This window comes from Mytilus galloprovincialis, chromosome 5 (genome assembly GCF_965363235.1).
Source record: "Mytilus galloprovincialis chromosome 5, xbMytGall1.hap1.1, whole genome shotgun sequence".
NCBI classification, from domain to species: domain Eukaryota; kingdom Metazoa; phylum Mollusca; class Bivalvia; order Mytilida; family Mytilidae; genus Mytilus; species Mytilus galloprovincialis.
In genome coordinates, this window is record NC_134842.1 from 1424140 (window position 1) to 1436226 (window position 12087).

General features: G+C 33.0%; 1 protein-coding gene across 2 annotated transcripts in view; it reads right to left on the reverse strand.

Annotated features, from left to right (window-relative positions):
- Positions 1–12087, reverse strand: part of LOC143074940 (uncharacterized) — a 55016-nt gene that overhangs the window by 41853 nt on the left and 1076 nt on the right. Inside the window, exons 2-4 of one of the 2 annotated variants that reach the window (XM_076250140.1) lie at positions 10327–10635; positions 8739–9829; positions 4915–5088 (exon numbers count right to left, since the gene is read on the reverse strand). In XM_076250140.1, the coding sequence (XP_076106255.1) occupies positions 4915–5088; positions 8739–9829; positions 10327–10387 (1326 nt within the window). In that variant the 5' untranslated portion in view covers positions 10388–10635. The remainder of the gene's footprint in view (positions 1–4914; positions 5089–8738; positions 9830–10326; positions 10636–12087) is intronic. The other variant, XM_076250141.1, reaches the window with a different exon arrangement.

The window sequence follows — 12087 nt, forward strand, 5'->3', positions numbered from 1 at the left end:
CTGGCTTAAGTTTATACTGTGTTCTATTGTTCTTTAGTGTTCTGTGTTTTGTTGTCAGTTGTTTGTCTGCATTAAGTTTATACTGTGTTCTATTGTTCTTTAGTGTTCTGTGTTTTGTTGTCAGTTGTTTGTCTGCATTAAGTTTATACTGTGTTCTATTGTTCTTTAGTGTTCTGTGTTTTGTTGTCAGTTGTTTGTCTGCATTAAGTTTATACTGTGTTCTATTGTTCTTTAGTGTTCTGTGTTTTGTTGTCAGTTGTTTGTCTGCATTTAGTTTATACTGTGTTCTATTGTTCTTTAGTGTTCTGTGTTTTGTTGTCAGTTGTTTGTCTGCATTAAGTTTATACTGTGTTCTATTGTTCTTTAGTGTTCTGTGTTTTGTTGTCAGTTGATTGACTGGCTTAAGTTTATACTGTGTTCTATTGTTCTTTAGTGTTCTGTGTTTTGTTGTCAGTTGTTTGTCTGCATTAAGTTTATACTGTGTTCTATTGTTCTTTAGTGTTCTGTGTTTTGTTGTCAGTTGATTGACTGGCTTAAGTTTATACTGTGTTCTATTGTTCTTTAGTGTTCTGTGTTTTGTTGTCAGTTGTTTGTCTGCATTAAGTTTATACTGTGTTCTATTGTTCTTTAGTGTTCTGTGTTTTGTTGTCAGTTGTTTGTCTGCATTAAGTTTATACTGTGTTCTATTGTTCTTTAGTGTTCTGTGTTTTGTTGTCAGTTGTTTGTCTGCATTAAGTTTATACTGTGTTCTATTGTTCTTTAGTGTTCTGTGTTTTGTTGTCAGTTGTTTGTCTGCATTAAGTTTATACTGTGTTCTATTGTTCTTTAGTGTTCTGTGTTTTCTGTCAGTTGATTGACTGTCTTAAGTTTATACTGTGTTCTATTGTTCTTTAGTGTTCTGTGTTTTATTGTCAGTTGATTGACTGGCTTAAGTTTATACTGTGTTCTATTGTTCTTTAGTGTTCTGTGTTTTGTTGTCAGTTGTTTGACTGGCTTAAGTTTATACTGTGTTCTATTGTTCTTTAGTGTTCTGTGTTTTGTTGTCAGTTGTTTGTCTGCATTAAGTTTATAATGTGTTCTATTGTTCTTTAGTGTTCTGTGTTTTGTTGTCAGTTGTTTGTCTGCATTAAGTTTATACTGTGTTCTATTGTTCTTTAGTGTTCTGTGTTTTGTTGTCAGTTGTTTGTCTGCATTAAGTTTATACTGTGTTCTATTGTTCTTTAGTGTTCTGTGTTTTGTTGTCAGTTGTTTGTCTGCATTAAGTTTATACTGTGTTCTATTGTTCTTTAGTGTTCTGTGTTTTCTGTCAGTTGATTGACTGTCTTAAGTTTATACTGTGTTCTATTGTTCTTTAGTGTTCTGTGTTTTATTGTCAGTTGATTGACTGGCTTAAGTTTATACTGTGTTCTATTGTTCTTTAGTGTTCTGTGTTTTGTTGTCAGTTGTTTGACTGGCTTAAGTTTATACTGTGTTCTATTGTTCTTTAGTGTTCTGTGTTTTGTTGTCAGTTGTTTGTCTGCATTAAGTTTATACTGTGTTCTATTGTTCTTTAGTGTTCTGTGTTTTGTTGTCAGTTGTTTGTCTGCATTAAGTTTATACTGTGTTCTATTGTTCTTTAGTGTTCTGTGTTTTGTTGTCAGTTGTTTGTCTGCATTTAGTTTATACTGTGTTCTATTGTTCTTTAGTGTTCTGTGTTTTGTTGTCAGTTGTTTGTCTGCATTAAGTTTATACTGTGTTCTATTGTTCTTTAGTGTTCTGTGTTTTGTTGTCAGTTGATTGACTGGCTTAAGTTTATACTGTGTTCTATTGTTCTTTAGTGTTCTGTGTTTTGTTGTCAGTTGTTTGTCTGCATTAAGTTTATACTGTGTTCTATTGTTCTTTAGTGTTCTGTGTTTTGTTGTCAGTTGATTGACTGGCTTAAGTTTATACTGTGTTCTATTGTTCTTTAGTGTTCTGTGTTTTGTTGTCAGTTGTTTGTCTGCATTAAGTTTATACTGTGTTCTATTGTTCTTTAGTGTTCTGTGTTTTGTTGTCAGTTGTTTGTCTGCATTAAGTTTATACTGTGTTCTATTGTTCTTTAGTGTTCTGTGTTTTGTTGTCAGTTGTTTGTCTGCATTAAGTTTATACTGTGTTCTATTGTTCTTTAGTGTTCTGTGTTTTATTGTCAGTTGATTGACTGGCTTAAGTTTATACTGTGTTCTATTGTTCTTTAGTGTTCTGTGTTTTGTTGTCAGTTGTTTGTCTGCATTAAGTTTATACTGTGTTCTATTGTTCTTTAGTGTTCTGTGTTTTGTTGTCAGTTGTTTGTCTGTATTAAGTTTATACTGTGTTCTATTGTTCTTTAGTGTTCTGTGTTTTGTTGTCAGTTGTTTGACTGGCTTAAGTTTATACTGTGTTCTATTGTTCTTTAGTGTTCTGTGTTTTGTTGTCAGTTGTTTGTCTGTATTAAGTTTATACTGTGTTCTATTGTTCTTTAGTGTTCTGTGTTTTGTTGTCAGTTGTTTGTCTGCATTAAGTTTATACTGTGTTCTATTGTTCTTTAGTGTTCTGTGTTTTGTTGTCAGTTGTTTGACTGGCTTAAGTTTATACTGTGTTCTATTGTTCTTTAGTGTTCTGTGTTTTGTTGTCAGTTGTTTGACTGGCTTAAGTTTATACTGTGTTCTATTGTTCTTTAGTGTTCTGTGTTTTGTTGTCAGTTGTTTGACTGGCTTAAGTTTATACTGTGTTCTATTGTTCTTTAGTGTTCTGTGTTTTGTTGTCAGTTGTTTGTCTGCATTAAGTTTATACTGTGTTCTATTGTTCTTTAGTGTTCTGTGTTTTGTTGTCAGTTGTTTGTCTGCATTAAGTTTATACTGTGTTCTATTGTTCTTTAGTGTTCTGTGTTTTGTTGTCAGTTGTTTGTCTGCATTAAGTTTATACTGTGTTCTATTGTTCTTTAGTGTTCTGTGTTTTGTTGTCAGTTGTTTGACTGGCTTAAGTTTATACTGTGTTCTATTGTTCTTTAGTGTTCTGTGTTTTGTTGTCAGTTGTTTGACTGGCTTAAGTTTATACTGTGTTCTTTTGTTCTTTAGTGTTCTGTGTTTTGTTGTCAGTTGTTTGTCTGCATTAAGTTTATACTGTGTTCTATTGTTCTTTAGTGTTCTGTGTTTTGTTGTCAGTTGTTTGTCTGCATTAAGTTTATACTGTGTTCTATTGTTCTTTAGTGTTCTGTGTTTTGTTGTCAGTTGTTTGTCTGCATTAAGTTTATACTGTGTTCTATTGTTCTTTAGTGTTCTGTGTTTTGTTGTCAGTTGTTTGTCTGCATTTAGTTTATACTGTGTTCTATTGTTCTTTAGTGTTCTGTGTTTTGTTGTCAGTTGTTTGTCTGCATTAAGTTTATACTGTGTTCTATTGTTCTTTAGTGTTCTGTGTTTTGTTGTCAGTTGATTGACTGGCTTAAGTTTATACTGTGTTCTATTGTTCTTTAGTGTTCTGTGTTTTGTTGTCAGTTGTTTGTCTGCATTAAGTTTATACTGTGTTCTATTGTTCTTTAGTGTTCTGTGTTTTGTTGTCAGTTGATTGACTGGCTTAAGTTTATACTGTGTTCTATTGTTCTTTAGTGTTCTGTGTTTTGTTGTCAGTTGTTTGTCTGCATTAAGTTTATACTGTGTTCTATTGTTCTTTAGTGTTCTGTGTTTTGTTGTCAGTTGTTTGTCTGCATTAAGTTTATACTGTGTTCTATTGTTCTTTAGTGTTCTGTGTTTTGTTGTCAGTTGTTTGTCTGTATTAAGTTTATACTGTGTTCTATTGTTCTTTAGTGTTCTGTGTTTTGTTGTCAGTTGATTGACTGGCTTAAGTTTATACTGTGTTCTATTGTTCTTTAGTGTTCTGTGTTTTGTTGTCAGTTGTTTGTCTGCATTAAGTTTATAATGTGTTCTATTGTTCTTTAGTGTTCTGTGTTTTGTTGTCAGTTGTTTGTCTGCATTAAGTTTATACTGTGTTCTATTGTTCTTTAGTGTTCTGTGTTTTGTTGTCAGTTGTTTGTCTGCATTAAGTTTATACTGTGTTCTATTGTTCTTTAGTGTTCTGTGTTTTGTTGTCAGTTGTTTGTCTGCATTAAGTTTATACTGTGTTCTATTGTTCTTTAGTGTTCTGTGTTTTCTGTCAGTTGATTGACTGTCTTAAGTTTATACTGTGTTCTATTGTTCTTTAGTGTTCTGTGTTTTATTGTCAGTTGATTGACTGGCTTAAGTTTATACTGTGTTCTATTGTTCTTTAGTGTTCTGTGTTTTGTTGTCAGTTGTTTGACTGGCTTAAGTTTATACTGTGTTCTATTGTTCTTTAGTGTTCTGTGTTTTGTTGTCAGTTGTTTGTCTGCATTAAGTTTATACTGTGTTCTATTGTTCTTTAGTGTTCTGTGTTTTGTTGTCAGTTGTTTGTCTGTATTAAGTTTATACTGTGTTCTATTGTTCTTTAGTGTTCTGTGTTTTGTTGTCAGTTGATTGACTGTCTTAAGTTTATACTGTGTTCTATTGTTCTTTAGTGTTCTGTGTTTTGTTGTCAGCTGATTGACTGGCTTAAGTTTAGTCAGTTTTTCTCTGACATATGATTTCTGGTTGCCACCTTGCAATAAGTTTCTTTTTTTTTCATATAAGAAAAGACTTTGTGGCATTTTATAGTTGACTACAAGGGTTATGGATTTTCTTATTGTTGAGGGCCATACTGTGACCTATGATAACTGTTATTCGTATGTTATCTGAATTTGGGTAATAGTTGTCTCATTGGCAATCATATTTAATCTCCATATTTTTATAGTAAAAAATATTATAAAAATGTGTAAAATTAATATGAATCTATTTCATCTTTGCATCAACTGAAAAACAAATCCCATGATCCCTAGCAGAAGCCAATACATAAGCTGCGGGATGCTCTGACCTGAAAATTGTAGTCTGTCCTTAGATAGGGTTCAGTCTGTGAAAGGGGCACTGCCCTTGGATAGGGCTCTTTCTGTAAGTGGGGCACTGCCCTTGGATAGGGCTCATTCTGTGAAGGGGGAACTGCCCTTGTATAGGGCTCAGGAAAACTGTATAAAGGTTGATAGCTGCTGAACTAAAAACAAAGTAATTATGATATATATGATAGGTGATATCTGTCCCACCCAATGACCATTACTATGGAAATTTGATGACATAGCTTTTATGCTAAAAAGCAACTGGTCTCATACATAATATCATCTAGTCACTGAATACACAAGAAAAACATTAAAAGAATATGTGAAAACTCCATGCATTACATACATATACTTATACAGCATTATCTAGTGAAAGTAAGACTCGTAATACAAACATTTGTAGTCATGCACAGCCATGATAGCAATTTTAAGTAAAAGTCAGATTTGTAATAAAACTTATTTCTTATTTTGACTGGACAATGCAAACTCATAATGTGTGAAAACCAAAGGTTAAGAAAAAAATTCATAACTATATATATATAAACATGTAATTATAACAAGAGTGCACACACTAAAATGACTCGCCTTCTTTAGCATGTTTAGTAATCATTGGTATTATGTTGATAGTCCTAAATATAAAGCTTTATAATTACAACTGTCACATAAACTCAACATTAACCAACATGACCAAGAAAACTGAACATGGTCAATGATCATCAAAATGAGGTCAAGGTCAGATGAACCATGCCAGACAGACATGTACAGCTAACAATTCTTCCATACAACAAATATAGTTAACCATGTTGACCTATTGCTTATAAATTAAGAAAAGACCAAAACGCAAATACTTAACACTTAGCAATGAACCGTAAAAATGAGGTCAAGGTCACATAAAACATGCGTGACTGACATATAGATCATAAAATATATTTCCATACACCAAGTTGACTTATTGCATACAGTATAAGAAAAACAGACCAAATCATAAAAACTTAACTATAACCACTGAACCATGAAATGAGGTCAAGGTCAGATGACACCTGCCAGATGGACATGTTCACCTTACAGTCCTTCCATACGCCTAATATATATACTAGACCTATTGCTTATAGTATCTGATATATGGACTTGATCACCAAAACTTAACCTTGTTCACTGATCCATGAAATGAGGTCAATGTCAAGTGAAAACTGTCTGACTGGCATAAGGACCTTGCAAGGTACGCACATACCAAATATAGTTATCCTATTACTTATAATAAGAGAGAATTTTTAACATTACAAAAAATCTTAACTTTTTTTTCAAGTAGTCACTGAACCATGAAAATGAGCAGTCAGGGGTGCTACTTAAACAAGTGATTTCATAATCACCTATTTCAGTGATATTTTATATTCAGTTATCACCTATTTTAGTGATTTTGGTGTTTTCTTTGATCTTCAAATGCTAATTTTATTGATTTTCAATATTTTCACAAACTTTTCTATAATTTTCCTACATAAATCAATTATCCCTTTATCTTTGGATATCAATTTCACCAGTGCGCTTGGGCAGTAAGTTAGTGCGCTAAAGCTTTTAAAAGTACTCTTTGGAATTGTTCTGTAATCAAATATTCATTAACTACTCTTACTATCAGACAAAGGTCAACAATATTAGGTGACCTGCTTGGTTTTCTTTAGAATTAGAATGATTTATTCTAAGGTTATCATGGTTATGTCCTGATCTACAAATTATTTCAGTTTTTGCATATTCAAATAAACTGTAAAAACTGATAGCTATATTGTGGGGAGGGTAATACTAAAAAGATGGAAAAAATACAAGAACGTGCCTTGAGGTTCATATATGAAGATTTTGATAGTGATTATGAAACTCTGTTGTTAAAATCTGGTTTACCTTCTTTAAAAATAAGACGCCTAAGAATGATGGCAATAGAAACTTTTAAAATATTACATAAAGAATCACCGGTGTATCTCCATGATATCATTAATTTTAAAAATGTATCTTATACTTTTAGAAAACAACAAACTGTTGAAATTCCACAGGTGAGAACCACACATTTTGGCCTTCATTCATTAAGATATGCTGGAGCTACACTATGGAATGAGTTGCCTGACACGATCCGTGCACAGACAAACCTAAACCAGTTTAAAAGTATGATCAACAACTGGAATGGCAACTCATGCAGGTGTGGCTCCTGCAGAACTTAATACCTTTATTTTATTTTGTGTTAAATGTTTGTTCAATGTAGCTTATAGAAATTAGTTTGCTTTATTTATTTCATTCTGCTTTGCATGTGCTTATGTTTCAGTTTTAGTGCTTTGCTTGCATGTGCTATGCTTTTTATTTATGAACTTTTTACTTGCAATATAGCTATCATAATTTGTATGTCTCATATGTGTGTTTTATGTATCTTAATATGTGTGTTGTTATTGTTATTAATGTCGGCAAAAAGCTCTACAGAGCTTATATAGATAAAGGAAGATGTGGTGTGAGTGCCAATGAGACAATTCTCCATCCAAATAACAATTTAAAAAGTAAACCATTATAGGTTAAAGTACGGCCTTCAACACGGAGCCTTGGCTCACACCGAACAACAAGCTATAAAGGGCCCCAAAATTACTAGTATAAAACCATTCAAACGGGAAAACCAACGGTCTAATCTATATAAACAAAACGAGAAACGAGAAACACGTATATATTACATAAACAAACGACAACTACTGTACATCAGATTCCTGACTTAGGACAGGTGCAAACATTTGCAGCGGGATTAAATGTTTGTATTTAATGTAACCCGACTTGAAATAAAATTTCTTATCTTATATCTTATCTAGGCTTATCAAGCAAATGACAATTTCTGCATGTGCATAGTTGTTTTTCCAATGGAATTCTGGTCTTTCAACCAATAAAAAAATCAAGCCTGTGGGAAAAATATCCAAAAAATGTTATAAACACTTATTGAAGTGATTAAATTTTAACCTCTCAAATTACTTGTTTCAATGATTTTGAAAAGTCTGTGCGAAAATTTTAAATATTTCACAGCCAAAATCACTCTTGAAAAGAAGTGAATTTGAAATCACTTGTTTAAGTACCACCCCTGACTGATGAGGTCAAGGACATTGGACATGTGACTGCTGGAAACTTCATAACATGAGGCATCTATATACACAGTATGAAGCATCCAGGTCTTCCAACTTCTAAAATATGAAGCTTTTAAGAAGTTATCTAACGCCGCCGTCGCCGGATTTTTATCCCTGTGTTGAGCTTTCTGCAACAAAAGTTACTGGCTCGACAAAAATGATACTTTTTAAAAAGTAACAATGTTTAAAATATGGATAACTTCCTATTGTTTTTCTGATATAACTTGCGTATCAACATGTACATGAGCAAGACTTCTTTATTTAATCTTGATGTTTTTTTGTCATTTTGATAAGATTGAAATGAAATGTGGTGAACAAAAAAATGTATATATGTTAATACAAAGTTTGTACAACAGCAACTTTATGACAGAAAAGACTCACAAATTTAGAGGGCCATATGCAGTGTTCATCAACAGACAGGTGTCTATATAATACATGTGTTAAGATATAAATAATCAGTGTTCTCCCCAGGGCCTATTTCCATCATGGTAATGTGATGCTATACTTTTGAATGTGATGCTATCTGAAGATGTTTTCTAATAGATTGTGTTATGAATGTGATGCTATAATTTTTTTAAATCAGAATGGTATTTCAAATTTCCCTTTTAGCCAGGATGCTATATGAAATATCTGGGGAAAACACTGAATCATCTGTGTATAAGATTACAAACCTTTGTTAAATCTTCAGTCTCAGGTCTGGTCTGTTGATGGGTAAGTTGACCCTGCTGACCTAGAGAAACTTGTGTAAGTAAATGCTGTGGAATGCTAGCTCCAGGGTGACCTTGCATTAATTTAATGGCCTCTTCCAAACTTAACTGTGTCCTCTCTGCAGGAGATACTCTATCTTGACGATAATGTGAAGATAGCTCTGGCACTGGTGACATTCGTTGATGTTTGGGAGATGGGGAAGACTTCTGAGGACCTGGTGATACACGTTTAGGTGCCGGAGAAGGTGTCTTACGTATGGTAGATACATGATATGGAGACATCCTTTCACTCTCACGACCAACGACCCCTGGTGGAGAAGATCCTGGTATATTGTGTACAGTTCTGTTAGGTGGTGGACTGTGATAGGAGGGTGACGGCCTTGGAGGGTCTACTCTGTGATAAGATGGGGATGATCTTGAAGGATCAATAGTTGGTCTATGAAATGAAGAATCTGATGAAGGTCTAATTCCATGTAACAATTGTTGTCTTAACAGTCCACCCTGGTCAAGTCCATGTGGAAGACGTATTCCTCCCTGTTCTAATCCATGTGGAGCTCTTAGTCCCCCCTGTTCTAATCCATGTGGAGCTCTCAGTCCACCCTGTTCCAATCCATGTGGAGCTCGCAGTCCACCCTGTTCTAAACCGTGTGGAGTAAATGACCGATACTGAGGCTGGGAGAAAATCTGTCCCATAAACCTTATGTCAGGGATTCTTTCTGTTGAACTTTGAACTTTAACTGGAGAAGTAGGAAGATGTTGCACTGTATGTGATGGTTCTGAAGGTTGATTTATTCCTTCTTGTGCCATTATGTGAGATGCTATAAATGATGGGGACAAACTTTTCTTTGGAGGGAGGTTGTGTAGTCTTGGTTGATTGAGTGTCTGTCCATCAAAAACAAGTCTGTCAGTAATATGATGGGTTCCCTGTCCTTCTGGTATCAATCTATCTGCCTGATATTGGATTGAACTATCTGGATGGTACTGAACAGTACTTGACATGACTGGTCTCTGATTATCACCAGATTTCTTCTTGCCCTCTTTCTTTGACTGGTTTCCTGTTAAATGTAAAGATGATTTATGTAATTGTCAGAACTATATTTCTATTGATTGATAATTAAGTAACCATGGTAACTATTAACATACATATGACATGTATGAGCATGTATACCTCTAACTGTGGTGTCGGTAAAAAACGTCAAAATTAGTGATTGTTTCCTTTAACTTGTGATTAAACATTCAGGAAAACTATTTTCTAGTTCCAACATTTTCCTATATATTGTTCTAGGATAATACCGTAAAATTGGTTATTTACTAAATAATGTCATCTTGTGGAGAGTTGTCTCATTTGTAATCATACTACATCTTCTGTTTTATATCATATGTACATGATGTAGGTACACAAATGTATCTAACTACATGTAGCATTCCAAAATTTACACTTTTATGTAACTGATATCAAATGCAGACAGAAGAATAAATAAATGAATGTGAAAATACATAATCAATTAACAGTCAAAAAGAATTATCAAATATAAGAAAAGTCAATAATTACCTTGTGATTTCTTCTTCTTTGGTTTTTCTACAACGTTTTGAAGATCTTTATTTCCATCCATAATTGTTTGACTGGTTAACTGTTACCAATGTTACACTCCACTTAATGGCTACCTTCTAACTGTGTTAAGGCTGACAAATGTTACTCTCCACTTTAATGGCTACCTTCTAACTGTGTTACGTCTGACTTTACTGATTGTTCAATTATCTATCTACTTAAATCTGTGGCTTCCTTTTCTATTGTAAGTCTAAGACTGACTTCAGTTGATGGTTTATTCTTCACTTTAATTTATCTTAAATATGAATGAATCTGCAAAAAAAACAAATATACTGAGACATGTGAGAGACCAATGCAATGTAAAAAGTTTATTTGAAACCACTATGACAATGTACTGTGAAAAGTGGTACAACATGTACAATATCCTAAGGTAGGAATAGTCGTGCAAAAATAACTTACCGTCTTTAGGTGTGTATAGTATGTATTTGTTATGCTTGTAAAGTAGTAGATAGAGGTGGTGCCTACTATACACAGCTAAACACAGATTTTTATTTGATTATTAATGTGAGGCAGGCATTACTTGTGAAAGGGGACGAAGTCTGTATGAATTATTTTTGTTTAATTCATACATATTTTAACATCAAAATGGTTAAAAAGGACACAGAAATACCGTAACATTTCCGATTTTGATTCTGTTGTTAGGGATTTTAGTTGTGACGTTATTTAGGTTATGACATCATATTCAATGTAAACACAGAAACGCTATCATTAGGTAATGTTTTTTTCATATCAAGGAATTGTTAAAAATGAATTTGGTATGGTGTTCCTTCTTATATTTTACTAGACTGATAAACGATAAATATATGTCATGTATGTTTTACTCAAAGTCTCCTGACAACAGTCAGGGGACTTACTTAAACAAGTGATTTAGAGATTCAAGTAACATTATTTCCATAAAGGTTGGAAGTTAGAGTTGTCTTTCTTTAATAATCACCTATTTAAGTAGTACAAATTAATCACTAGAAGAAGTGATTTAATTTTATTGTAGCTTTAAATATAGAATACTAATGATCCAGGGCCTAATTATGTTTCTAAACTTATCAGAACCAACATTTGTGTTGTCTAGGATGACCAGGTCATTTCAGGTGATGACCTTGTACTGAATCTAGGATAATGACATAAAAATCACTTGTTTAAGTATCAGACCTCAATTTCCTTCCAAAAAATCACTTCTTTAAGTATCATTCTTTTAATAACCCCCACTAATTTCAACACCCCAAACAGTGAAATTTTTATCGCAAACAGTAGAATTTCATTACATAATCTGAAAGATGAAACCTTGAACTTCACAGGAAAAATACTCCCACTGCTGTGAAAAATCTTTTAAGAAAGTATCAGTTCATTATGTAAAGCCATTATTATAGCATTTTTTCAACTAAAATAGAATTTTCAGCTAAATGATAGCATCAAAGGCATAAACCTTGCTACTTAAAAGAAGCAAAAAGTTCATATTTTTTAATTTTACTAATTAAAAGATATTATTTAACATGATTAAACTGATGTGTTGAAAATTTTAAAAAAACTACAAACATGACAAAATCCCAATTTGTGACAAAACCTTGAATTTGCTACTCAAATAAGTGATTTAAAAATCACTTATTTCAGTAAGTCTGCTGACGGGACAACGAGACCGGAAAAAGTTGGTAGTTTTCTGCACAAATGTGGGAATTTAAATAAGTCTGGAAAAAAAAGTTAACGATTTTG